Below are 27,897 nucleotides of genomic sequence, written 5' to 3'. Positions count from 1 at the left end.
AGAATGTTCGTGTTCATACTTCCATCCATGAGAAAGTGGTTTGAACAGTTTGTTTTATGCAGAGGACAGAGGAGAAATGCAAATTGAGTCATTTTGCTGACAGTCATTGGAGGAAGAATACATTTAACTTAGAACAATTAGACTACCGGAGGGTGTATAGATGAGCTCCAAGAATGAAAGGAGATTAGTGTGGGGGTAGAGATGAGATTTTACCTGGGCCTCAAAGGATGCCACAGGTTAAGGGAGAGGAGAATGAGTACTGGGCAGAGGAAACAACTCGTGCCCAGGTAAGGACTCTGGGGCAGAGCTCAGGCTGGCTAGATGGAAATTGGCAGAGGAAGAGTAACAAACAAGATTAGCTCAGAAACAAAGATGAGATTATGGGGAGCTTTGAAGCCAAGTAGCAAACAATTAGGTAGAGACCGTAGAGAGGTAGAGTAGGTTCTTTAGTAGGAGTGACAAGACAAAAGAGGTTATAAATGTTAGAGTGGCTTGGAAACTTATATCAATGAGTCTACCTACTCCCTGGAGTTTAAAGAGCATATGGAACAGATTGATGCAACTGCCATTTTTTATATTTCTTTCTTTTTTAAAAAAAATTTTAATTTTAAGATTGAATTTATATTTTAATATAAAGACGCAAAATAAATTTTTTAAAATTGTCACTCAAGAGCATACCTCAAGATACTATTACATGGTACATTTACTTAGAAAGAGTTACAAATCCAGTCAAAACAAATAGCTGTCATTTGTAAATGTGAGTTCCTTTTTTTGAGTAAAAAGAAAGCTCACGTGAAATGTCAGATTGAAAGCCAGTGAGACATGAGGGTGCAGTGAGGGCTGCACACTTCTGAGCGTGGGAGCCCATAGCCTGGCTGCCTTGGCTGGTGCTGAGCTCTGGCCTTCAGTTTCCCTGAGTGGCGGGGGAGAAGCTCTGACTTGATGACCGTGCTGTGTGCCATAGTTCTTTTATTTCAGCAAGAGTATAAAACATTACCACTATTTTCTTTTGATTGTAAACTTCAACAGAAAATAAATGCTTAAAAATTTTACTACAAAGAAAGAGTACTATGATTCTTGTGACTCTCACCACCATTGGAAAATTCCCATTTCAGAAGTTTTAGATTTGGTTCACTCTCTTACTTCACACTTCATGTGTTGAGGGCATCCTTCATGTGCACCAGTACCTATGAAGAAACCAGCTGGTGGTCCTTTTTCTGAAGGTTTCATTGAACAGGCTGTGCCCCGCCTCTGCTCAGGCTCACACCATCTTCTCTTGAATTACAGAGTGCCCAGCTGATAGATTTACTGTTCTTTCCTTGCATTCCACCTTTTGTAAGTTATAGTTTAGTATGATCCCATAGAATTTCTTCATATCATCCTGCTAATAATCAGCAGTTTGAAGTTTTTACATAATAGCTCTTCAGGTATTTTGCTGGTATGTAAAGCTCAACTGATTTGCATAGGAGCAAAAGAGAAGATACTTACAGCTCAGCTGCATTTCAGCACCTTATGGATGTAACTCTGTCCTTCTATGAATGTCACATTTCAGCCTTAAAAGAGTCAACTCCATTTTCTCACACTTTCTCTAGAATAAAATATTCAGTCTCTTTTTCAATATTAAACATGATTTTTTTCGACAAAGACATGCTTAGGACAAACATCACAAAACCATGATCTCAGATAAATGGTCTAAAAATGTGACTTGACTCATCTTTATATATCAATTCTAAAATAAAGGTTTAGGACTTTGACCATGCCCAAGGATTCCCAAGTTCTCAGATACATTATTCCACATCATCGTTCCTATAGTTTGACAAAGATTAGAATGCACAGTTTTAAAGGGTGGGAGATCAGTAAAATTCATTACTAAAATGTTTAACTTTTTCATAACTACTTGAAAATTCATAGCATAGCATCACTGAAAGTTGCTAATTATGAAAGCTGTAAATTTACAATCATTTTTCTCATAATTATCGCACTATTATCCATTTCTATTTATTCCTAATTAAATTCAGTTTTGACTACCTGGTTTTGAGTTTGAGGTAGCTTCATGGTTGTTCTATTGCTATGGAAATGATATGTTTCAAAGTACCATCTGGCTCATTAGATTGAATTTAAATGAGAGAGGGAAATACAACATCAGTTGTACTGTTCTCCCACTTGGCACACAACTAAAGAAAAAAACCCAACCATTTCTTTAGTGATAAAAATACAGTTCTTTTGTGAGCATGGACACAATACACAGAATTTGTTTCTTTGCATGAAAAGTAGATTCAAAGGAAAAGGACTCAAATTCTTTTGCTACCTTTCGGTTAACCTGGATAAGAATGTACATAAACTCAAGCTTGTCAGCGTGCAGTTTCAGCATAGCACAGAGTGGATGAACCAGGATCCATCCCTTGAATTTCACCAGGAATAGTAATCAGATGCTGTGGAATATGCATGCAAGAAGTTGGCCTCAACTGGTATTTTCTGACATGTCATCTCAGTCAGAAATGGCATGTCCAGTTCTTTACCTCGGCAGGCCTAGGTAATGAAAAGTTTGGATTTTCCAGTTAGACTTCTACAGTAATCCTCTTGGAAGAAACTTGTTAATTTTTTTAGGTCAACAGGTCCATTTGTTCCATGGCTTAGAAGTGCACAAATAAAACTGTTCCTTTTGCTATGATCTTTAGAAACATTGTGCATCAAGTCCACGATTTCTTCACACGTAAGATCATTTTTATTCCTGACTTTGTATTTGAAGTTCTTGAATGTTTCCCTGAGGTTTGCTATATCTACATTGGTACCAGACCGAGATGCCATTCCAGTGCTTTTATGAAAATTCTTCTTGTTAATTATTGTACATAAATCCATTTCAGGATAATCCATTTTGTAGCTATTATCCACGGATATTCCAGAGTCCATTGAGTTGCTTCCATGTATGATCTTTGTTTCTGAATTTTTGATGGATTTTGAATCCACTGAGTTTTCAGTGTTCTCCATGGATACTTTTATTAATGTGCAGCCTGGGCAGAGCCTCCATATAGCCAGCACCCCACCTGCTTTGCTCCATGCCACCTCAGCTTCCCTCTTTCTTTCTTTTTTTTTTTGAGTTCTCTAACTGCAATAATATAAAATGACATTTTATGGTGATGCTGATGAAGATCTAGCATTGGGAAGGATTAGGTGGGATTGGGAATAAGGATTGGTAACATTATGAATGAATAAGAGAGGTTATTAAGATAGAACCATTAATTCAACCCAGCAATTCCACTTCTAGGTATTTACTGAAGAGAAATGAAAGCATATATCCACGTAAAGGCCTGTATGCAAGTGTTCATAGCAGCTTTATTTATAATAGTCAAAAACTGGAAACAAGCTAAATGTCTGTCTACTGGTAAATGGATAGACAAATTGTTGTTAACTGCATGTAACGGAATGCAACTTAGTAACAAAAAAGAACAAAATATTCATGTAACAAAATGGATGAATCTCAGAAGTATTAAGTAAAAGCAGTCAGACACAAAAGACTACACATAGTATGAGGTCATTTATATGGCATTCTAGAAAAAGAAAAACTATGGGGACAGAAAACAGCAGTAGTTACCAGGGACTGGGGGTAGGAGGTGGGGATGACAGAATTGTACTCTTTTCTTGATTGTGGTGGTGGTTACACAACTGTACTCATTCGTTAAGACTTAACAAACTGTATACTTTCTAAGTCTGAAGTTTATCTAAGTTTTACTTCAGTAAACCTGACAGAAACAAAACAGAACATAGTAAAGTGAGATTTGAGTGGAGGAAAAAGGCCATCTAGATACTCTGTGTGAGGGTACAGAAGAAGGAGCTTTTGAGAAGGGTAGTAGAGACTTCCTTCACCAGGGAGCATGGGAGGTGATGAGTTAGGGTTAGGGTAGCCTAAACTATAGGGCCGTAGGTTCAGCTGCTGTGAAAAAGACCTGAAATAACAGTGAGGTAAACAAGAAGATAAAAGCTTATTTCTTCTTACATGAAAGTCCAAGCTCACGTGGGGATTCTGTTCCACACACGTGGGGATTCTGTTCCACAAAGTTATCAGAGGTCTAGACTCCTTCCATCTCATTGCCTTGCCCCCTGGAGAACTTGCTCCTCCTCTTGATCTACTCGGGTCCACCACCACACCCACGTTGCAGCCAGCCGGAAGGGGAAGATGCATCTTTCCCCCTTAATGATATGACCCAGAAGTTGCACACATCCCTGCTGCTGCGACTCTATTGGCAGACTTTGTCACATGACCACACCTAGCTCCCTAGGTAAGCATTCCTGATGGGAAAAGATTATTATATAAAGTTAATTCGAAGAAGACTGCTGCCGAACAGTTTAAACTGGTCATGTGCAATCATGAATCTGCGTATTTTCATTCTGAATACTTGATGCCTAAACCTAAGCCAGTGCTTTCTAAGAGATCTGGTACAGGCACTAGAATCCCCAATGATGCTTAGTAAAAATGCAGGTTCCCACCCCTTGTCCCTGCACCCCTGCCAAGCTCCTGGATCCAAATCTCTGAGAGTAGAGACTGAATCTCCTTATTTTATTTGTGCGTGTTTGTTTTTGGCAACTGGCTGGTATGGTGATCCAAATCCTTGGCCTTAATGTTGAGGTCCAAGTCTAATCCAGGGCACTTATTTAAAGTATTTGAATACTTGTATAGTACTTTGAGAGAAGGAAGAGTAACTCATTTTATCTAATTTCAGAGATTGATTAGAACTCTGTCGGGTTTTTAGTTTTGTTTTGTTTTTATAAATGGTCTCAGGGATGAGATTTTGGTTTCCCCCAAAGGGTTGCAACTTAGAAAATAAATGTTTACTCTGACTTCTTTTTAGTTATTGCGAAACCAGAGATTTCCTGCATCCTATCATCATGCTGTGGAAACTGTTGTGAATATGCTGATGCCACACATCACTCAGAAGTTTCGAGATAACCCAGAGGCCTCTAAGAATGCAAATCATAGCCTTGCTGTCTTCATCAAGGTGGGGACGTCCAGGGAAGGTGTCAGCTGTGACTAAGATGTTCTTTTTAAGGAGCTATCTGGTACAGTGACTAGGTGCTCTGCCAGTGTTGATGGCATGTTTTTATGCTAAAGGATATATTTATTAACAATAAACGCTGATTTAAACCCAACTTTCCAAAAAGTTTGGGCCTGAAATACTGACCTTTATGGGTTGTTTTCCTCCACAGAGATGTTTCACCTTCATGGACAGGGGCTTTGTCTTTAAGCAGATCAACAACTACATCAGCTGCTTTGCTCCTGGAGACCCAAAGGTATGTGGATTGTTGCCCCATGTTCTTTTGTCTTGCAGATTCACATCTGGAAATCTAACCTGTTTCTTTCCATTCTCCTCAAAAGTTTCCTTCAGTCCTACAGGCACAACTCACTTTCCTCTCTTGGAAATACTAGTACTTACTTTAATTGTATGAGATGTTAAGGACACAGTAATCTTGAATGAGAAATAAACATACCCATTGATTTCCTCTGAACACCTGAAATAACTTTTCAACTGCAAAACAAAAAGTACATGTGTTGCAAATCATAGTTTATTTAACAGGATAACAGCAGTAACCATGTAACCTTTCTCTAGTAGAGTTATCTATGTCTCCCCCCTGTCTTTTTTTTAAAGGTCTGCCTTACTAATTTTTTTTTTATTGTTTTGAGTCTATGTCTATAATTATAAGCTGTCTGAAATCCTTTATGGAAGTAAGAGGAGCATAAATAATAAATGTTCTTAAAATCAGTCGAGTATGTTGTTTAATGAAATGTATCCTTGGTTTTCAAGCAAATCCCTGCAGCCATTCTAAAATCAGTAAAATGGAATAGAGCATGTAGATTCAAGAGGATCAAGAAGCTACATATTATATCTAATAGGATTTTTAGGATACTATATAAAATATCCAGTGAGTTATTTAATTTATGACTAAACATTTTTTCGTGCAGACCCTCTTTGAATACAAGTTTGAATTTCTTCGTGTGGTGTGCAATCATGAACATTATATTCCTTTGAATTTACCAATGCCATTTGGAAAAGGCAGGATTCAAAGGTACCAAGGTAATCTATCTTTACCTGTATTAATCTTTTCACAAAAGAGTCATTTGTTTTTGATAAGAAAAGAGACTTGATTCAAACATGACATTAGAATTTTATGGTTTTATTCATTGATGAATTTTTCTTTCCTGTTAAATTTCCATTTAAAAAAATATTGCTACAATGTTATATGGGAACTTACTTTTAAGCAAACTTATTAGACTGCAGATCATGCCAGTGTGACTTTTTCGTTGAAAAATTCCTTTGCTTAAACAATAAAAATCTGTTTTATTAAGTATAGTTTCTTTTTATTTCACTTTTCCTTTTTTCTTATGAATTAGCTTTTCTTTCACCAACTGTGGAGTCAATGATACTCCTGTAGGTAACTGTGGGGCATGATGCTTGCTTGCTTGCATTTTCCTCCTTTACAAGAAGAATGCAGGTGATTGCTGAAATGCTTACATATGCTATTCATTTAAGCATTTCCTATATACGTTGATAAATTTTTAAGCTCAGGATAAACTAGTGAATTTGTTTTCATTGTATATAAGACATTGCTATAACATCCCAGGGAGGCATCTGGTTTCTTGCTCATTGGGTCCCAAGGTACTCTAGGGTGTTTCTTTAAGAAGTAAAACAATCAGCCTTGCTTTGCCTCAAAAATGCATTATTCCACCATTTTCATAGCCCGTGTCCATAGTGGTGGCAATAACCTAAATCACAAGCAACATGGCTTTTTCACATGCTTTTTGTTTGCATGCTGAGTCATTATTAACTGTTTCGTATACTCTTTAGGTTTGAAGAGAATTAAGCTCATAGAAATTTCTGTGTCGTCACTGAGTAAATCAAATTGAACAGTTTAGTCTGTTAGGTCTGCAAAGTAATATTTGCTGCATTTAGTACTTAGGTGTGCTCAGGTTTATTTGTGCTAAAGGAGAGAAGTGGAAGGATACCACCAAACTATTGACACCTAAACCAACTGTCTCTGAAATTCAGAGAGAAACATACAAAGGCATTCATTTGGAGACAAATATCTTCTCCCCAAACAGACTTACACTGCCTTTTGAGGAGCAAGAACGGGATTGTGGCCCCGGAGTTGGCATTCATGCATTCAACAAATATGTACCCAGCACTGACTTTGTCTAGCTTTGGTATACAGTTCTGGACAGCCTGAATGAAAATCCTTGGATATTTTACATGTGTGAAATAACGTGGAATGTTAGAGACTGATAAATGCTGAGGAGAAATAAAAAGCAAGGAAAGGAGATTTGAAAAGGGGTGATATTTGACATAGGGTGGCCAGATAACAATGGGAAGAAATTGAGGGTTACACCAAGTGTACACGTATCTGGGGACAGCTTTCTGGGCCGGGGGACCAGCCAATCATTCAGCACCCCCGTCTAACCCCAGCCCACCTCTTTGGTTGCATGCCCCAAACTGTTCCCCACGTTTCAAGCATACCTGCTTACTCCCAGCTCCTCAGACATGGCATGCCCACCCGTGATACCCCTCAATCTCAAATAGTCCCCTCCCTGGGGAATCCTCATCTTCCTCCCAAGCCCAGTCACTGGGCACCTCCTATGTGGGGCCTCCCAGGGTGTCCTCACCCTCCTCGAGAGCCCCAGCTGGGATTTATTGCTGCTTCCCTGCACTTCAGACCTCATCACACCTTCCCTCACCTACAGTCACCTATACTTGGGACTGTGGCTTCTCTTTCCCTTCACCTGGTAAAGATCTGAGGTCAGCTATTTATGCCCAGTGGTTGAGCAGTGAATGTATGCTAATATCCATCTTCCCTCTGCTCAGCTGGGCCCTGTTGTTTATCCTGTGGAATGTAGTGAAATGGAATCTTTCAAGTGCCTGGCAGCCCTACACAAGCTCTCGGTAGGCTGCCAGGGTATTTGGTAGCAAGAGGGCTGCCCTAGTATGGTGGGCGTGTGCGTACCGGGAGAGTTTGCCTTATTTACTACACTGATAGGAACACATCTTTTTAGCTTTCTCCTTCCCATCTCCCTGCTCAACTGCTTCTCCTCCTCCACTTCTCTGTCATGGACACATATGCATGCACACACAGGTGCACATGCTTGCTCACGAGTGTGCACATACACATACACACAAGCACAGGCGTGAGCACATGCACAGCTAAACCATAAATAGTTCTCTTCTAAGAGATTTATGTGAATTCAAGCTGTGAACTATAGTTTGAATATACTGGGTTTAATAATCATAAACAGTGAATATGATTATTCTGGAAAAATGAATACTTTTTCCCTTCTACGAAATGGTTTTAGAGGACTTGCATCAGTATTTTGGGTAGATTTAGAAGTAACTATTTGATATGGGACCAGAATCAAAGGAGGGGGTCTATAGACTTTCCTTTAATAATGGAGTCAGTATAACATTTCAAATCCTAACTTCACCTTACTGAAAATGTGTATTTCAGCTTTACAGTGATGTTTAGCTTCTTTTATTCACCCTCTCAGTAGAGTTCATATTTGCTTCTGTCTCTTTTCCAGAAGAGTTTCAGTTTTGTCATTTAGCTTGCTGGTGGTTTACTAGTTTGGTTTGGTGTTTTGTCTATTTTAGTTTTATTTTATATTCATTTTTTATTTACTTTTAGGGGTATAAAAGTATTAAGAGGATATTTAAGAAAATACTGCATAAGATTCAGGGATAGCAGAATAAGTAGTTATATGCAAATTTGTTCAATTTGAACATGTTGGGTTTTAATGGGAGTGTATAGACATTAATGACCAGGATATGGATAAATGAACTCATGTAGTAAACATCATTTTAATAAACCATGTATATTTATTCTTTCTGCAATTACATGTTTGTTATGCATAAATTACTCTTATAGCTCTTTTAGGACAACTTTATTTTTGAACTTTGTCAATAACAAAATTGTATTTATAATGTAACATATGCTGTTCTATATTCTAAAAATTTGTACCAGAACTGTTCACTAATTTAATTACGTAGGATGAAATATGTTCCAAAATCAAAATTCAACGACATTATTTGTATTTCAATTTGGTTTTCATTTAAGAGCTTGATGCATTAAGAAGTAGAGCAGCGTTTTAGAATCAACCCTTTCCTGTTTGAAGCCATGTCTGATCATCTGTTGACACACAGAGGGTGGGCTGAATGCAGAGACTGGACTTTAGTTTTTATTTTATTCAGCATTGCATCTTCCCTAACTAAAATAGTTTCTATTCTCATTTTAGATCTCCAGCTTGACTACTCGTTAACGGATGAGTTCTGCAGAAACCATTTCTTGGTGGGACTGTTACTGAGAGAGGTGGGGACCGCCCTCCAGGAGTTTCGGGAGGTCCGTGTAATTGCCATCAGCGTGCTCAAGAACCTGCTTATAAAGCATTCTTTTGATGACAGATATGCTTCGAGGGTATGTGGTCCCCAATGGAAGAAAATAGGCATTAATAAATGTCCTTTATTTTAGGTGATATAAAGAAAGTAACCAATTAGAAAACTTGTAGTAACAGCACTAAGACTTTTCTCTGTTTCTGGAATACAAATATCTGTTTTTATAGGAAGGATCCAAATAAAGGAGATGGCCAGTGCCAACTTAGTTTGTCATTTAATTCTCAGAGCCGTGGGACAAACTTACTCTGTGTGTCTTTGTTTCAGAGTCATCAGGCAAGAATAGCCACTCTCTACCTGCCTCTGTTTGGGTTGCTTATTGAAAATGTACAGCGGATCAACGTGAAGGATGTGTCACCCTTTCCCGTGAACCCAAGCAGTGTACGTATGCACAGTCCCATAGACCCTGCCTGTATTGTGTGTTGGGGCTGCTAAAACAAAGTACCACAAACTGGGCAGCTTAGAACAGCAGGAATTTATTCTCTTGCATTTGGGAGGCCAGAAGTCCAAAATCAGGGTGTCGTGAGATTTGGTTCTTTCTAAAGGCTCTAGGGAAAGAGTCTGTTCCGTGCTTCTCTCCCAGCTTCTGGTGGTTACTGGCAACCCTTTGTGTCCTTTGGCTTGTAGCTGCCTCACTCACATCTCTGCCTTCATTCTGCCCCTGGCGTTCTCCCTGGTGTGTGTCTGTGTCTCTGTGTGCCCTTTCCTCTTCTTAAAAGAACACCAGTGACTGGATGTAGGGCCCACCTAGTATAACTTTATCTTAAATTATACCTGGAAAGACCCTATTTCCAAATAAGGTTACATCCTGAGGTTCCAAGTAGGCATAAATTTGGGGGTGACAGTAATCAGTCAAGTATATACACAACCTTTATTTTGCCAATAAAACCATGATAATCCATAGTACCCTTGCTAAATTGCATTTCTGGCTAAGATGGGGTCAATCAGGAAAGCTTCAACTCTTCTTAAAAATCACTATAAAAGCTGTGCTCTCCTGATGGTCTAATGTGAGAGTAAAGCCCCAGGGGTTTCATTTATGTATTCAACAAAGATTTATACGAGGAAGGGAACCAAAAAAGGGCATAGTTCTAACCTGTGTCCTGTGAAAGCTCATGCTAGCAGTTCTGATAGTAATGTGGTATGCAGTCTTAAGAAAGCTACCTCTTGGGCCGGCCCGGTGGCGCACTGGATAGTGCGCTGCTTGGGAAGCGCGGCAGCGCTCCCGTCCGAGGGTTCGGATCCCACGTACAGACCGGCTCCTGCTCACTGGCTGAGCGAGGCGCGGGAGCAACGCCGAGGCTTGCGATCCCGTCGCCGGTCCCCGGTCCGGTACGGGGGCAACACTGAGGGTTGCAATCCGTTGCCGGACACGGAAAAAAGACAAAAAAAAAAAAAAAAGAAAGCTACCTCTTTGGGCTACAATTTCTCTTGGTCTGTAAAGTTAGAAAGTTAACCAGATGTTAGAGATGCCAATGTTAGGGATGCCAAGATGAGGGACATCCAAGAACTGACCCCCTTAATTTATATTATCTTTGTGCGGTCATTTAAAGATGTATTAGAAATTACATTGACCAAAGGATAACTCAAATTATCTCAAAACTTTTTGGTTATATATTATTTTATTTTTGACTCAGTGTTTGATAATACATGTTGATTTGTCTTGTTATTTAAAAAGGATTTTTGATATCCACTTTTTAAAAGCATTATCACTGTCAAATTCTTTATCCCATTTTAGTTGCAAAAAGCTTTTTAATTATTAACCTATAATATCTTTTAACTATTAGAGTTTGTAAAAGTTTTACAAGCTAAAATCCATATTCCTTCTCTTCCTAGTGCTCTTTTCTTGGCTTCAGAGGGCTTTCCTGCTATTAATTTGGACAGATATTACCAGTTCAGCAGTTTCCTTTTCCATTTTATTCTGGACCCATGAACTGGCTTGGTTGCTAATCTTGCCACTTTGTCATTATGGTGTATACTTGGGGGAGTTTCTGTCCTTTTTCCCCTAACAGTGGTGCATTATCCTGTTTTTTACACTACCTGCTTACCTCCAAATATAATATTTCACTGAGATGAGCCATGTTTATAGATTTTTTTTTGGTTTTACTGATCTCACCCTATGCAACATTGCATTTCACACATGTATTCTCTAACCCTGTCTGCTTTTCTAACCAGAGTATATTCAGAACAGATTGTGACCTCCTGGTACTGTTTCGATCCTGAGAAAACAAACACAAGGACTTTCTCTGGCTTTCACTAAAGCAAAGTTCCTTTTTTGACATAACTTCAAAATTAATACAATTTCTCCACTGACTGAGAGTTCACTTGAAGCTCTAAACATCCCGAGACTGTCACTGCTGCTGTTCTCATTGCTGTTGCTCATTAGGGAGGATTTCTGATGTGAGACAATAGCCAGTGTTGGTCAGAAAGAGTGGGGGAGGCTTTCTCTGAAGGAAAAAGTAGTGAAATGATCTAAAGAAATGTTGGGTGTCAGAGCTCTGGAAAGAGAAATGTGCTACAGTTGCAGGGGAAAGAGAAAAAATGACTTGAAGGAACAAGATTTCTCTTCCCCCAGGCTTTACTCTCCTGTGTCCCCTTCTCACCCATCTGCCCCCTCCTCCCTCACAAGTGTAGGTGCAGGTCACGTGTCAGGCTGCTCTGTCTTGTTCTTCTGCTTGCCCTTGTGCTTCCAAGAACAATTGATGAGTCGTTTTCAATCATCTTTGATTATTTCTCCTCTTCCCTGGTGACAGATGGTGAAGGAAGAATCCCTTGCTTTGCCAGCTGTGAATCCACTAGTGACACCGCAGAAGGGAAACACATTGGACAACAGCCTGCACAAAGATCTCCTGGGTGCCATCTCTGGCATTGGTAATGCGTGGTGCTCTTACTGGCTTCTGTCCAGTGTCATTCTAAGTGTCTTTAATCCGATAATTCGTTAATGTGTCACACTTGCGAACTAGGACTTTGAAGTCTGAGTTTCTGCCCTAGGTATTCTTTTCCTGGTTGTGATATTTAATGAGTGAAACCCCTTAACCATACACTGAAATAAAGATCCCAAAATTCTTGTGAATCCTGAATATAGTACCTTTAGTCACTTCTACTTTTTGATTTTTGTTTAATGCTTGTTAAGTCGACTTGTCATTTTAAATCTTAATTGGATCGCTTATGCTTTTAGAAAAGGAATATCTTTGCAGGTGTTGGGGGTAGAGGGGGAGGATGTATTTCTAGCATTTGCAATTTAGATTAAATGTGATATAGTAATTCCTGAAGGAGATAGCAGTTTGTGGCTAGAATTCAATCCTAAAGTCAGTTTTAAAAAATCTTGTCCTACACTATTTTTTCTGTGTGAAATAATGGAAGAGCAGCCCCCCTGGGGAGGAAAACAGAAATAAAATAGCATAAATCAAGTAGAGTAGTTTCTCCCTAAGAAAATGCCTGATAAAATGTACCTATTTATATTCTGACTCTCTCTATATATATATTCAAAGAATTGTCACAGATGTTCACCAGTTTCTTCTGTCTTTTATTTCCTTCTCTCTTTACCACACTTTGAATAAATGAAGCATCCTACTATTACTGATGGTTAGACTGTCCAATAATGGAACTAATTCATGGACAGAGTAAAGGGCTGTTCTTTTATTCAGTTATTTGAAGGACTGTCGTCCACTCTGAGGTTATGTCCTTCCCTTTTGTGTTGTTAATATGCCATTTCATGTAGGTGATGAAAGAGGGGAGAATATAAAATCAGAAAGCTCACACTGTACCCAAATTTATCTTACAATTCTAATATCAATCCTTAGTCTCATTTATATTTATGGATATTTTTCACAGTTATACTCCCCTTGTTTGGTGTTGAAAGATTAAAGGAGTTAATTCATGCAAAATGCCTGGAGCAGAGCCTGGCCCACAGTAAACACTCAGCAAATTCTGGCCACTGTCACGAGTTTCCATGTGCCCTTCCTCAGCGGCCTGCACTCTGTCTTTGTCCTACTCTGTCCATATGCCCAGCCACTGCTCTGGAAATGGGGAAGGTACCTTCTTCACAGGGTTTGGTATGCACCAGTTCACAGCACCAGCTTTAAAGTTAGACACTTGTGGCTGTGAATCTGGACTGGATCATTTACTAGTTGCCATGGTCAGGGTAGGGTGTTCATCCTCTTCACCCTTTGTAGCCACATCTGCAAAACAGTCACCATGAGTGACAGAGAGCTAATATGATGTGCACAGTACGTGGCATGGAGAACCAAATGAGTTAGAATATCACCTCCCTGTGTCTTGATCATTCATTCCCACAAAGTCTTTGCATACTTCTTTTCTGATTCATTCGGCTCTTCTCCAGTGCAGCCATTCACCTTGTTAGGATTTGAGATTTCTTGAGAACTTAGAGATGAGCCATTGTGTATCTTTAGCATGACCCAAATGGCATAGATGGCCTTTAGTTGCTCTGCATTCATAGTGCAATTATGAAACGTACTTGAGGCTGATTTAGTCCCTTTTCTCTCCGTCTTGAATTTCAAAATCCAAATCCACTTTGCACAGGAATTCACCATGACAGGCTTATTTATACCCAGGCTTTCTCTATATATCCTCCTGTCTTGAAGACTTAAATCATTGTTCCCTTTCAGGAGTGCCTTCTGGGGAAGGCTCACCTTTGAACTGAGTTTGCTAGTTTTTTCCTGGTAGCCTTAGCAATTCTTTTCATATTCATCAGGGAGTGTCCAGTTAATCTTAGTCCTTGTGCTTATCCTTCTCCTTGTATCTCTGTTTAGAAGAAATATGTTTCCACACATATTGAGAATGTACCCTCACCAGCTTTTTTAATGTCTTTAGAGCATGGTGCATGAAAATTCCTAAAACTGATTCATTGCCTGCATAAAAACTACTCTGAGATGACATTCATTTTAAAAGGCAAGCATTCTTAGGCTCAGGGTTCCTTTTTCTACCTACTCAGTGTGTCACATTGAGCTGCTGATACAAAGGGGATAGGGGTGAACTAAATTTCTTTTTGTTTTCCTCACATGTTGCTTGAGGTCTTTAAATGTTATACACTGGGCCAGTATGTTAAATACAAACACACACACATTACATTAGAAGAACCACAATTATAATTTGGTCATAGAGTATGTTTCTTTTCTGAGTATAGAAAAAGGCTTATAGTTTTTCATAGTTTTCAACCTGTTTCTTGTGACAATCAGCCACATAGTTTCTGTCCTGGAGAGATGCAGCCTGTGACTACAGTGTGCACAGCAGTGTATATGTTCCAGCCTTCACTTATATTTTCTATTTCCCCTGGCTCTTCTTTTCTTGGTCTTGATACACTGAATCGGTTTTAGGGATGGTAGTGGATAAATTTGAGTGTTTTGTAGTGCGAAGGATTTACCACTCAGGTGTCACAGGTCTTCCTTCTGAGTTAAAGACCATCTTGCCATCACCTGAGAAATGATGAATTTATGTCATTAGCCATCAAATTTTAAAGTGCAACAAGTGAGTGACTTACAAAAATACTTTCTGTGCAACCTAGGGGCAGGCTATATTTATTTATTTATTTATTTATTTATTAATTAATTAATTAATTAACTAACTTAGAAGTGTCTCAGTTCATGGCAGCTCATTTGCATACTGAAATCTGAAAATAACCAGCCTGTTGTGAGGTGCCAGATAAAGGCATCTTCAGCTTGGGGCCAGGAGACTGTGCTTACAGCTGCCAAACACACTGCCAAAAGTTTCCTCATGCCATCTGTAAAAACCAGCCAGGCCTTTCGGCTGGAGGCATGCCTTCGGTTCAACACAGGACGTACAAGTACAAAAGGTCATTTTTAATTATGTGAGTTTCTTAAATCTTACCTAAACAGAAAGTCAATCTATTACCTTAAAAAATTCTGCCAAGGTGGGGTCTGATTTCTGCCTTCAAACACTGTTTTTTCATGGACATCACAAATTTTATTTCTAAGTTAGATTTCCTTTCTGCTCATAACTGTTTATAGCAGAGATTCCCAAATATTCTCAGTTCGTGGCTTGCTTATTGTCACAGTAATTTTTTTCATGGCCAAAAGAAACACATAACAGTTCTGTTTAGTAGGTTCTTAGGGCAAAATAACTTAATAAGAACTTATATCCTAAGAACTTAGTAGGCATTTGAAAAAAATTATACACATAAATTTAAGGAAAAAAATGTTTATTTCATTTTTAATACCCACAACTATTGCCAGTGGGTTGTGTGTGCCCATTGGACACTCAGCTTCTCACACTTTGGATTCAGATTGTCCACCATTATCCTCATTTCCTGTTTCACATTGATTTCTTCACCCAGTACTTGCTTTTTATCATAGCAACCACCAAATACCGAGCTGCACAAAGATATGACATCAATGAAAGGAATGTAGCACGATCTAATGTTGAAACTGCAGTTTCTGGCCAGTGTTGACTATCATTGTGTTTTTCTTAAAAATTTAAAATGACACTCTTCAGAGTTTGCTAGGGCATCTCAGGGTACAGGTTGAATACAGTTTATTGTATAGTTTATTTTTTTGATTTAATAGTTGTAGGTGGATTGATCTTTTAATTTATTTAAGTCTTCATTCTATACCATTCTGAAATAGTGTGTCCCTTTACTCTTAGCAATGAAAGGTGGTTTCTAATAAGTGAATTGATGTTTCAGATTAAAGTGTATTTTTATCTCATTCTATATGACCTGGTTTTTTAAAGGTGAAGTAATTGAATGGAACTCTTGAGCCAGCTTCCTAACAGAAACAATAAATGGTATAAAAGCAATTTCCCTTAAACTTTTGACTTATCTTTATTTTGTTCTGTCTTACCAAAACTTTGGTCTTGTTTTAATTTCTGTTCAGCTTCTCCCTATACAACTTCAACTCCAAACATCAACAGTGTAAGAAATGCTGATTCAAGAGGCTCTCTCATAAGCACAGATTCAGGAAACAGCCTTCCAGAAAAGAATAGTGAGAAGAGCAATTCCCTGGATAAGGTAATTTATTTTCACATAACACAAGTGTTTTTTTATAACTAATGGATTTACTCCAAAGTAAACATGCTCCATGTTCTAGCGTCTGTTAAGTGTGACCTTTTGTTTTTTTTTAAACAGCTCAGTTAACCTGGGGTAGAGGATCAGAACTTTATCTAAGGTTGGGATCCATTCCCTGAAATTCTCTGATTCCTGTTTCCAGGATTTCAGGTCAGGGCAGTGTTTACAATGGAGCACCTGGAGTGAATGGTTCTGGCAGGTTGGATAGTAGGGAATCAGAATACCACCATGCACTTAGAATCCTTGTAGTCTTTATGCCAGAGAACACCATTTATCACAGCTGTCCATGCACATGGATATTAGGTCTGAAGCCAGCTCCAGAAAAATTTAATTCCTCATAAAGGTGACTCAAGCATGAGGCTTGAATTGAAGTCACTCTGTTTACACTGTGCCCACCCCTAACACAACACTTCCTCCTCATATTTAACCCTTTTTCTTGAAATTACTAAGGACTTAGACTATTTGGAAATTTGTGGGGAAGCATAAAGCTTGGATTTAAACCTGGGACCATGGTGGATTGGTATCACCTTGGGCACTGTTTTCTTAAGTTATTTCAAGTTACAGCCAAGTGCCTGTACCAATAAACAGGTGGACCATTTAGGGCTGTATTCCTAGTTCTCAGAAAACATCCTTCTTCAGCATCAGGTTTGCCATCTGGTCATGTGTTCTGTGGGTGATTGTCTTTAACTGCAGTTCTGTCGAGGCGAGAACATCCCAGTGCAGGTGTGTGTCATGATGTGTTAAACTTTTCCCTTGACCCTGACATGCCTTCGTGTATAGAGGGAGAGGCTGCTCAGAAGGCACTCCGCTTGTGTCATACGCAGTGCTGGCGAGGAGGAGGAGAGCTGCCAGTCAGCGAGGAAATACCGGGTCACTGTGGACTTTTCCCTCCTAACGATTCCACCTTTGCCAGAGGAGACATTGCACACTGCACCCTCCCTCCCACTGCCAGAAGTACCCAGTTGTCCTGGTGGCTCTGATTAGGCGGGCGGGCGAGATGATGCATCTGTGCCAGTTTTGTCACTAATTGCACCTGCATTTTTTCCTTAAATAGAAATATTCACATATCTTTATTTAAGCCTGTTTATTATATGTATTTTTTTCAGTTGGCTACCAACACTGAATGAAACCTTTTTCACCAATCTTTTTGCTTCTATATTTGGCAAAAACTGTTCCTGATTTCAATTGGAAATATAACTTAAAGCGTTGTTAAATCTCCGGTGTTTTTAATCATGAGATGAGATTCTTGCTCTATTTTTTTAAATGTAAACCTGCTGCCTAGTGGCAAAACTGCCCTCCCCCACCCCCCAAGCTTCATGACATTTGCAGTGTTGAGCTGAGCTGCTGATGGAGTGACCTCATCTGCTTAGGGTCTTTGGCAATGCTGTGCTGAGGCATCCCTTCTTGTCCCTTTTGGGAACCTGCCCATTGTTTTCCCCCAACGGTGCCCACGTTGTGCCCCATGAAGTCTCCTGAATGACAGCACCTCAGCTCCAGGCTTTTGTGGCAGAACCATGGGCTTCACTTGCTGTGTCAGCCACTGCTGTTTTCCTGAGGAGACGTTTGTGCATTTGGGCTGGTTGAATGGTGCCTTCTGAGTCATCCTGTTCTTTGTTTCATCTTAGCACATATGCTTTTTTGCATGAGGTTTTACTTGGCATTTCAGAAGGTTTTACTTGGCATAACTAAAACTCTGCTGATCCAGTGTGAAAGGTTTGTGCCTTCTGGCTTGTCCCTTAGGAAAGTGTGCAAAGGAGACAAACCAGAGTTTCTGTGAAACAGCATTTGTGTGTATTGTATCTGGGTGAAAGTGTGCCTGTCATCTAACTGTTGGCAAATTACTTGTACCTTCTAATTTGTATGATTTAACTCAGTTCTAAGAATCTTTCTCTTCCAAGGGACAAAATGGAACCAAACTTTTTTCCCTGTAACAAAATAGAAAAATCACCTGTATTTCCTTTTTAGCACCAACAAAGTAGCACTTTGGGAAATTCAGTGGTTCGCTGTGACAAACTTGACCAGTCTGAAATTAAGAGCCTACTGATGTGTTTCCTATACATCTTAAAAAGCATGTCTGATGGTAGGTAAAAAAATGAAGATTTTTATTTTTCTTTCCTTGTTTTAGTATTTGTTTTTTTTTCTTTTAAATTGTAATTCGTCAAAAGGATACAAAGATTTTAAAGGCTTTTTTTTTGTCTTGTATGAAACACATGTCAATTTAGTAAATGTAGTAGAAATAAAAGCTTTACTGTGAAAAAATAGGTTTGTTAATTTTTTTATTCTAGAAAATGAGTTCTAAAATGTGAATGGGCCTATTTAAAAAATTTATATTAAACTTGGACCTACCATCTTAACTAAAGGACACAGAAGCAGATAAACTTCTGGGTTTTTTGGGGTTTTTAAAATTTTTATTCAGACAAACTTATTGGCACCTTGTACAACTGTATTAGTCAGTCTCTTGAATTAGAAGATATGTTGTCGGGGGACCTAAGCATTTCTTCCATTTAGAGTGTGTAAGTTTTCTAAAGGCAATAGTGTTATCATAGTAGAATATGTTACTGGTTAAGGGTTTGACAGCCACATTTTTAGTAGAAATGAGAACTGTTAATGCCTTATCTGTACCACATAAAGCATGTGAACATGTATGACAGGACAATTTTAATTCTAGTTGTGTGATATTACCAATCCCATGAAATTGTGTAATGGTACAATGTCACCATCCTTATCCTGGTCAAAAATCTTGTCTTATTTTCCCTACAACAAGTTAGAAAGTATGCTATGAGCTTCATTAAGGTTATTGAATTAACACGAACTCTTTCGAAAATAAAATGCCACTTTTTGAGAACGTGAAGGCCTCTTGTGCTGCTTGTATCTGGTGGCATTAGGTGTGGATATTAAACATCCAGTGGGAGGTATTTCTGCCAAATATAGTGGTTCTTTTATATCGAGTTTTCATTTCAACAGCATTAGCAGCCTGACTTTGTAACTCAGATGGTAGAAATGACTTGCCTGTCCTTATATTTTATTGGTAATTTTATTCTTCTGTTGATTTGTTACTTTAAAAACGATTTTTTAAAACAAAAAAGGAAAAGGGGAGGAGGTGGAAAGGAATGGATAAAGGGGCATGAAAATCAACTACAATGTATATTGAGAAGTAGAATATAAAAAAAAACTTCAAAAAAATTAAAAAAGAAAGGAAAAAGAAAAAACAGACGAGCAAGATTTTCCTTGAGTGATGACCAAATGTAAAAGCACAGGGCACTCGTTCTGTTATTTGGGTTACAAAATTGAAATTCTTCCCATTTAAGTCAGAAGTTCTAAACTTCGCTTCATGGTAATGAGTTTTAGCTAGCATTATAATCCTGTTTTTCCTTTGCTTAAAGTTTTCTTAGAAATATTTTAAATTTCAAATATTGAGTATGATATATAATTAGAACGTAACTGCTGGGTTTTTTCCCTGTGGCTAGCTGGTACGAGGATGTGAAGAACATAATTGCTTTTTTAAGTCAAATATACAAGAACTTTTGCATCCAAATGAAAGTTATCCTTTAAAGTCAGCCCTTTGGAAAGTCAGACACATAAAATGCAACTGCCTCTTCAAAACAATTTTAGAATTTTTTTCCCCAATAGCCTCGAAGTCATTGATTTTTCTGTCCTTCAAAATTAGAATTTTTTTGGCCGGTTAGCTCAGTTGGTTAGAGCATGGTGTTGATAACACCTAGGTCAAAGGTCCAGATACCTGTACTGGCCAGCCAGCAAAAAAAAAAAAAAAAGTCATTGGGTTGGCTGGTGGCTCAGTTGGAAGTGCATGGTGCTGATAACACCAAGGTCAAGATCCGTGTACTAGCTAGCCACCACAAAAAAAAAAAAAAAGAATTTTTGCGTGTGTGTCCTATTTAAGAAATCCTTTCCTTTTCCCCAGGGTTACAAAGATATTCTCATATTTTCTTTGAAAGCTCTATTTTTTTATTTTCACATTTAAACCTAAAAATCTATCTAGAGTTGATTTTTGTGTGTGAGATAGGGTGGGGGAGAAATTGCCTCCAGAGATAGTTGACCAGACAGACAACCAAAATCAGTTGTGTAACTCTGTAGCCACTCTGTCCTCTCATTTATTTCACATTTAATAAGCACCTTCTACACAATGGGCCCCTGAATCTATGTGCCTTCTATTCCTCCCCTCTCTATATAGACCTTAACTCTCTTTCCACTTTCCCCTGCCAATTGCCTAAGCCAATGGCAGTGTTAGTATCACATTTCTGATATCTGCTGGGGATGGCCACAGATTCCTGCAGGTTGATCCCACGAGGCTCTCCATCTTCACTTGGCTCCCTGGGTGCTCACCTTATCAAGATGACCAGCCTCAAGTAACCAGAGGCTATCCCTCTGGATTCTGAGTCCAAAACCCTTCAAAGATGGAAGCTCCCTGACCCACCCTCCTCACTGGTCTAATATGGCAGATGTGGCCTTTAGAATCAGGTGGACTTGATTTACATCCCTGTTCAGCCATGATTCTTTAGGCTGCTAAATAGGAGAATTACTTAACTTCTTTGAGCCTCCAGTAGCTCATCTGTAAATGTGAACCCTCTTCTGCCTTGGATTATGGTGAGGATTAGATGACACAATATATATGGAATTATGACAGCACTTAGCACTGTGCCTGGCACATAACAGATTCTCTATATATGTCCCATGTCTTCCCTGCCTGGCAGTGTTCTTGAGAAGTGTAGAGTAGAAGTTTGCGGCCATGCATCTTCATGAGCTGTTAGCATATCTGCAGCCTCTCAGCTCATCTCAGGACTCAAAGTGTCAAAGGCTTTTTCCCTGAGAGGAATCTCTTCACCTACTTCTCAACCTCAATGTAAAATATAAGAATGCAAAAATGTTTAACTCTCAAATGGTAGGACTCTTTGTGTAATAAAAAGCGTTAAAGGGTTCATACACAGAGATTCAAATGCGTATACCATTTGATACAGCTATTTCACTTCTAAGAATTTGTCCTGTAAATGTAGTTAGACCTGCATGCAAAGATCCATGGAAAAGGATGGTCACTGAAATATATTAGCAAAAGTTTTGGGGGAAAAACAGTGAATGTCTATCAGTAAAGGACTGGTCAACCCAGTTATGGTGCATCCATAGAGAGGAATATTTTGCATCTTGGAAAACTTTGAAATAGATCAAAGCTATATATTGTTCAATTAAAACTCAAAGGGCAGAGCAGTGTGTAGTTTATAAAAATTTTCAACAAATTCCCTGCTGGAAAGGGATTTTCTAGTAGGAGATGAGAGAGCCCAACTTTAGATTATTTGCCCACTTGTCTTTGGATTTTCTAGTCTATTTAAGAGCACATTATGTATAAGTTAAATAAGCATTGTACTATAATATAGTACTAGATGATGCATGATGAATTTAAGTTCAAGTGTTGAAATGTAGCTTCTTTAAATTGAATAAGCCTGTTGTGTGTGTTATCCAGTATAAATTGGTCACTGTGGTTTGTTCTTTGGTCAGCAAAAAAAGCGAGCAGGGGAAAGGTTTGGATGCATGCACTCCAAGGTCTCTTCCCATTTTCATAACAGGTGATTCTCCATAATGTACATAGTATGTATTGTGATTCTGACCAAATAAATGTTTGTTTTCTAGATGCATTGTTTACATATTGGAACAAGGCTTCAACATCTGAACTTATGGATTTTTTTACAATATCTGAGTGAGTAGTTTTTTCTTTGCTCATTGCCTCCTGATTTTTTCTGGATAATTAGGAGGTATGGAGAATACAGTGTAGTTGTACAAGGAATGCAGTATATGTCACATCCTCACTCCTTAAGCTCTTTCTCCTTGTCCTGACCCCAACACCTATTGTTGGGGCTGATGACCCAATGAACAGTAGCCAGCCTTAAATTATTGCAGATGTGTGGTTGTTATATATGAGAGGGAATTGCTTACATGTGTGAGCCATCTTAATAAAATAACATAAAATCTATTAGCTGAATTGGGTAGATGCTACTTTTCTTTTTTTTTTTTTTTTTTTTTTTTTTTTTTTTTTTTTTTTGTCTTTTTTCCGTGTCCAGCAACGGATCGCAACCCTCAGTGTTGCCCCCGTACCGGACCGGGGACCAGCAACGGGATCGCAACCCTCGGTGTTGCTCCCGCGCCTCGCTCAGCCAGTGAGCGGGAACCGGTCTGTATGTGGGATCCGAACCCTCGGGCGGGAGCGCCGCCGCGCTTCCCAAGCGGCGCACTATCCAGTGCGCCACCGGGCCGGCCCATACTTTTCTAAATTGACTCTAACTTAAGCAGATGCAGAAACTGAGACAGAAAAATTTCTATAATTTTAAAATATAAGACATAAAAGTGAAATCTTAACATAGTATCTACTTTATCTCATTTTATTTCTTCCATGTAAGTTTTTTATTTTCTTTGAGTTCTTTACTTTTAGAAACATGAATCCATAATCTCTTATCCAAAATTGCTGGGGCCAGATGATTTTCCAAATTCAGAATTTTCTACATATAGAGTACATATATTCCATAACATCCCAACAGCATCTCACGCAGCACCCCACAATCAAACACATTATTTCCATAGTAAAAAATTATCTCTGCAGTGCTGTTATTGTTCACAATAATTGGATAAATCGTAACTATGAGTACCTTTATGTCTGTTAGTTCGGGACATGTTTTGGTGCCAAGTGTATTTGCACCAACTCAGGCAGAAATCTAGTGTTCAGAGTTTCATGCATTTTGGGCCTGACCCTCCAGCAGGAGGCTTGGCTCATGGTCTCGGTTCATAGCCTTGGTTGGTAGCCTCAAGATCATGCCCTCTGCTGAGTTAAAGGGGGAGTTGTCAGGTTGTGAAATGAGATTCAGCACTAGAGAAGCTCATTAGACATTGTTTTAACCACCTCATATTAAACACATGACTTTTTAAAAAATTGGTGTTGTAATTATATTAAAAAAAAATTTAAATGACACACTTGATGTCTATAGGGAACCAGTTCATACACTTGAGCAAAAAGAGAGAGCTCCTTATATAGAATTGAATGAGGGTGAACAAGCAATTCGGAACAGTATGTGTGGTTTCCAACATGATTTCTAAGGCAGATTGCCTTGGAGTAAATCTCCCATCCCTGACCCGATGACAGTCCTCTCTGTCCTGGTCCTTTGGTCTGTGCTCCACCAGCCACCACAGTATGGATAGCACACAATACAGGGCTTGCCTTATAGGTAATCATTTTCTCTGAGTTTAGAGGGACCTCTCAGAGAATTCCTGAAAACCAGAAGTAAGGAGCTAGTGACAGACATAAGTATTTATTGAATTTAATGTTGTTAATGAGTTTAAACAAAACAATTTATTGAAGATTAAGTTCATCTTTGTGTTTCCTTAATAATCTTTCCTCTTGTCTTCAGAGTCTGCTTGCACCAGTTCCAGTACATGGGGAAGCGATATATAGCCAGGTACTGTGGTGCATTTTAGTTGGAGATGTGTCATTTTCTGTCACTTGGGTCTGCATGTATGAGAATGGCCGTCTGTGGTGACTGGCAGTCGGTATTCACATAAGCAGCCGCGAAGACGGCTGGTGGGCCTTTGAATTGCCACCACGAGTTCTGATAGCATCTTTCGTATGTGTTCCTATATTCCATTCCGTCTTGTTTTGTCCCATGCATGTCTCTTGGAAAGATTTTCCTTTGTGGCCTGTTACTACACTTCTCCACTTCCTTCCAGAGTCTCCCTCAGGCTCTGTCCTGTCTCCTTCTCTTTCTCTGCTCACTTCCTCTTCATGTTTTCTCCTTCCTCAGCGATTTCTTTCTCTGTTTCACTTCAGAGGTCATTTGGATTGTCCCTGCTCCCAAATATAAGTAGACTAATTTCTTATCTAACCTCTCTCTTTCTTAATGAAAGAATGTTTTCAGCCCATCCCAAATCTGTGTGGACTTCTACAAACATGCTCTCAAGTGTGGCCCTTTCTCCTCTTATTCTAACTAATAGATAAGTGCCCTATGTTCTTATCTGACCAGAACTCCTCACGGCCCTGTCCTGAACTCTCTTGAGTTCAAGAAGAGCTAGAAACTCCTTGCTGATGATGTGTGGCTAGACAGCTCCTTCTTTAGGGTATTTCCTCATAGCACATCTTGTCCTCACCAAGTACTTATTTCCTGCCAGGTAGCCATTGAGTATGTCTGTATCTGGTTTTTTCTGTGTTGTGTGTTTTCTATGTTAGTGTCTAACTATCATATTTTTCTACTGTTGTTGTTTTTAACAATTTAATAATAAATAAAATTGTATTTATGTTTTAAGGAAGCTTTAAAATTTAGTTGTAGTTGAGGTTTGTTTTTCTTATCTATAATTCTGCTTTATAGCAATGAAAAAGACAGAGATTTTTAATAGACCTTCTATTTGAATGTGAGGTTTTCTTTTTATGTTAACGTTGTTCTCTCTGGAGATGTTAACAGATTTTCAGAATTATGCTTTATGTTAAACAAAAGTATGTGTTTTCTTTTAAAAAGAAGCAAATTTATAGAGAATATTTGCACTTTCCTGTTAATGTTTTCTATTTTTAATTGAAATGTGGTAGCACTTAAAGTTCTCTAATCTTAACCATTTTTTTGTCACAGTTTTTATATTTGAGTTTGTACGTATCAAATGCAAATATATACAAGGTGTCCTTATAGTGATAACATCTCATACCTTGATTTTTATTCTCTTTGACTTTGTTCCATCAAGATGGGAAAACAGTGGATTTTTTTTAACAGAAGGGCAGTGTGCTGGATGAACTTCACACTCTCTTTTGCAGTAACTGCCACTTACATCACAAGATGGCATTTGGAGAATGTTGTGCCAAGTAGAATAAAATGTCTCCGAGCTTAAAATGGTGAATGTGGGAAGCTGAAGATTTCTGTTCTGACAAAATATTTTAGAATTGGGTTTTGTGAAATGGTTACCTTATATTTTTCAGCGGATATAAACTTAACTTTTTAAGAGAAACTCTTCTGACTTCCTAAGCACCCTGTATATATTTGCATATAAAAGAGTGGACTGCCTTAAAAATAGACGGGCAGAGAAAGACAGGAGTGGAAATGGTGTAACTTTGTTCTGTGCACTGTGGAAAGATATGCCCTGCTTTATACAGAAATGGCCATGGCCTTTGCTGCATGTGAAAAAGATCCTGAACTATAATGTGAACGTTGTCAATGTTTGCCATCCACAGTGGTCTGGTTTAATGAACACTGTGCCTTCTCATTGTCACCTTGAAATCACCCAGCAGCATGCTGTCGATGATAGTCCATGCATGTCCCTGTTCTCCTACACACAATAACACAGTGAGGGGAACAGTCAGCTCCAGGATGGGGGACAGGTGTCATTCCAGCATTGGTCTCATTTTTCATCTGCTCTGGTGATGGTACACAGTAGGAAGTTAGCTGTTTGATTGCTAACCCAGATCACTTTTCTATTTTTTCTACTTGACTGCTGACAAGTTTAACAAAGTGTGTGGCTCTTCTTCCTGCTTGGGTAAGAATAAAGGTGTTAAAACTGCCTCATATACTCCGTCCAATTGCATGTTTGCTCTCTGTTTCTTCCAGTGCATTTTTTAATGAAAAAAAATATTTTTGCTCTTTCAGAACATATGTAATCCAAAAAGACAGTTGTCAGAATGCTAACCTGTAGCGCCACATTGGAATGGTGCTCACTTTTTTAAAAGTAGCATCTCTCAAGTATTTCCTAAAAATGAAAAGCTCTCTGCTTTCGCTTGTTTTTTGCTTCTTGGTCAGTCGTCAGGTGCTTTGCTGTGAACTCTGTAAGCTGCCTGCCGCCTGTTTGTGTCTCTGGCTTTTATGCTGCGCTCGGTCAGCGTGTGGCCGCCTCCCTTGTGCAGTGTCCTGGCTTCACTAATGCTCCCTGTCTCGCTGCAGGGTAACACATCTAACTTTTGCTTCTATCCCATTTCACTCATGTTGCAGGAACCAGGAGGGGTTGGGACCCATAGTTCATGATCGAAAATCTCAGACATTGCCTGTTTCCCGTAACAGAACAGGAATGATGCATGCCAGATTGCAGCAGCTGGGCAGCCTGGATAACTCTCTCACTTTTAACCACAGTAAGTCCCATGACATACCATCGTAACAGCCAGCCATCTCATGTGCCATCTCAGAGGGGATAGCCCCAGGCCACACCATACCATATCACCGACTCAATTTTTTTTCCAGCTCAAAGCAAGTAGGATGAAGAGCTCATGGCACAGTTCCCTTCCTTGGAGGAGAAGAGGGTCCTCAACATTTGGGATGACATAATGTGGAACATGGTCAACTATGGCACCAAACCTCAAAGTCTAGACCCTTTGCCCCACTTCCAAAATGAAATTTGACAGGTTCGATAGCCAAACATTCTCCAGTATTTTAAACGTAATGTTTGGATTCATTGCCTGTAGCCAATGCATCATTGATTTACCCCTATAACTGCTAAAACATTGGGACAGATTCCTCTCACCCCTCATGATCCTGTGCACGTAATTGATCAAGTGTCCACATTCTGACATTCTGTCTCTGAATGGATGTTAATCCTTCCACTGCTGTGAAAACATAAAGCCCGTGAATCAATTTGTGAGGGTGTGGAAAAGCATCCAATAACAAAGTGACTTTTTCTGTGTTTTCAGTGTGAGAAAGATATCAAGTGTGCTTGGAATTTCTGTAGACAATGGTAAGATTTAATCAGGTTGAAGTCTGCTTATGAGGCTGCTTCACTTGCAAACCGAGACTTTTTGTTCATCTTGTCTTCCTAACTTTGGGGCTTTCTAACTTCACAAATAGAGATTCTGCCAAAATGTGAGAGCATATTTTTAATTAACTTTTATCAATCACCAGAGGGGACGTGGCATCATATGCTGTTCCTAGAAGTGTTTCATCTTAAGAGTTTCTCAAAGCAGAAAACCTAAAAGATGTCAACCATGCAGCGCATGAAAAATTAATGTGATCATTTGTAATACGTCCCATTCTGCTAGCATTCTGTTCTCTGAATTGTTCCATCTCCTCTCCAAGCATGACATAGCTAGGTATTGTTTTACCTAGACTATTATTTGTTCTCATTCCAAGTATTGTCTTTAGTGCATGGTTATTAATTCTTCCCATCATTTCTAATCATAAGAATTCCACTCACCGTGATTTTTTCATATCTTTTCTTTAAATACAGGCTAAAAGAAAAGACAATATTCCCAACATCTTGTATTGACAATAGTTCAAAGTGAGATGACTGAGGAATCAAAACACGGTAGCTTTCTATCCCAGTGAAGCTAAATGTTATGTCTATAGTCTCTCTTTATAAAAATTCTAAACTTTGTTTAAATCGCTTTTGTGCCCATCAGCCACACACTGAATTGGTAGCCCTTAAATGCTAGTTCTGAGGTCCACACTTAAGTCAGAATGCACATTTAGTGACATATTT

At 38.9% G+C, this 27,897-nt stretch overlaps 1 protein-coding gene and 1 pseudogene across 10 annotated transcripts in view; one reads left to right on the top strand and one right to left on the bottom strand.

Annotated features, from left to right (window-relative positions):
• The window catches only part of DOCK9 (dedicator of cytokinesis 9), a 207,448-nt gene that overhangs the window by 129,532 nt on the left and 50,019 nt on the right, over window positions 1-27,897 (top strand). For 6 of the 10 annotated variants that reach the window (XM_008578466.1, XM_008578434.1, XM_008578428.1 and 3 more), the window contains exons 28-38: window positions 4,848-4,994; window positions 5,203-5,286; window positions 5,957-6,068; window positions 9,272-9,450; window positions 9,693-9,806; window positions 12,176-12,293; window positions 16,274-16,407; window positions 18,430-18,544; window positions 22,105-22,171; window positions 23,871-23,918; window positions 26,421-26,557. In XM_008578466.1, the coding sequence (XP_008576688.1) occupies window positions 4,848-4,994; window positions 5,203-5,286; window positions 5,957-6,068; window positions 9,272-9,450; window positions 9,693-9,806; window positions 12,176-12,293; window positions 16,274-16,407; window positions 18,430-18,544; window positions 22,105-22,171; window positions 23,871-23,918; window positions 26,421-26,557 (1,255 nt within the window). The remainder of the gene's footprint in view (window positions 1-4,847; window positions 4,995-5,202; window positions 5,287-5,956; window positions 6,069-9,271; window positions 9,451-9,692; window positions 9,807-12,175; window positions 12,294-16,273; window positions 16,408-18,429; window positions 18,545-22,104; window positions 22,172-23,870; window positions 23,919-26,420; window positions 26,558-27,897) is intronic. The other 4 variants (XM_008578478.1, XM_008578449.1, XM_008578491.1 and 1 more) reach the window with 1 other exon arrangement.
• On the bottom strand, window positions 2,201-2,988 carry LOC103595099 (annotated as a pseudogene).

This window comes from Galeopterus variegatus, unplaced genomic scaffold (assembly GCF_000696425.1).
Source record: "Galeopterus variegatus unplaced genomic scaffold, G_variegatus-3.0.2 Scaffold74, whole genome shotgun sequence".
Classification (NCBI taxonomy): Eukaryota; Metazoa; Chordata; class Mammalia; order Dermoptera; family Cynocephalidae; genus Galeopterus; species Galeopterus variegatus.
The sequence above is the reverse complement of the archived record's forward strand: the minus strand, read 5'-3'. Positions and strand labels throughout refer to the sequence as shown.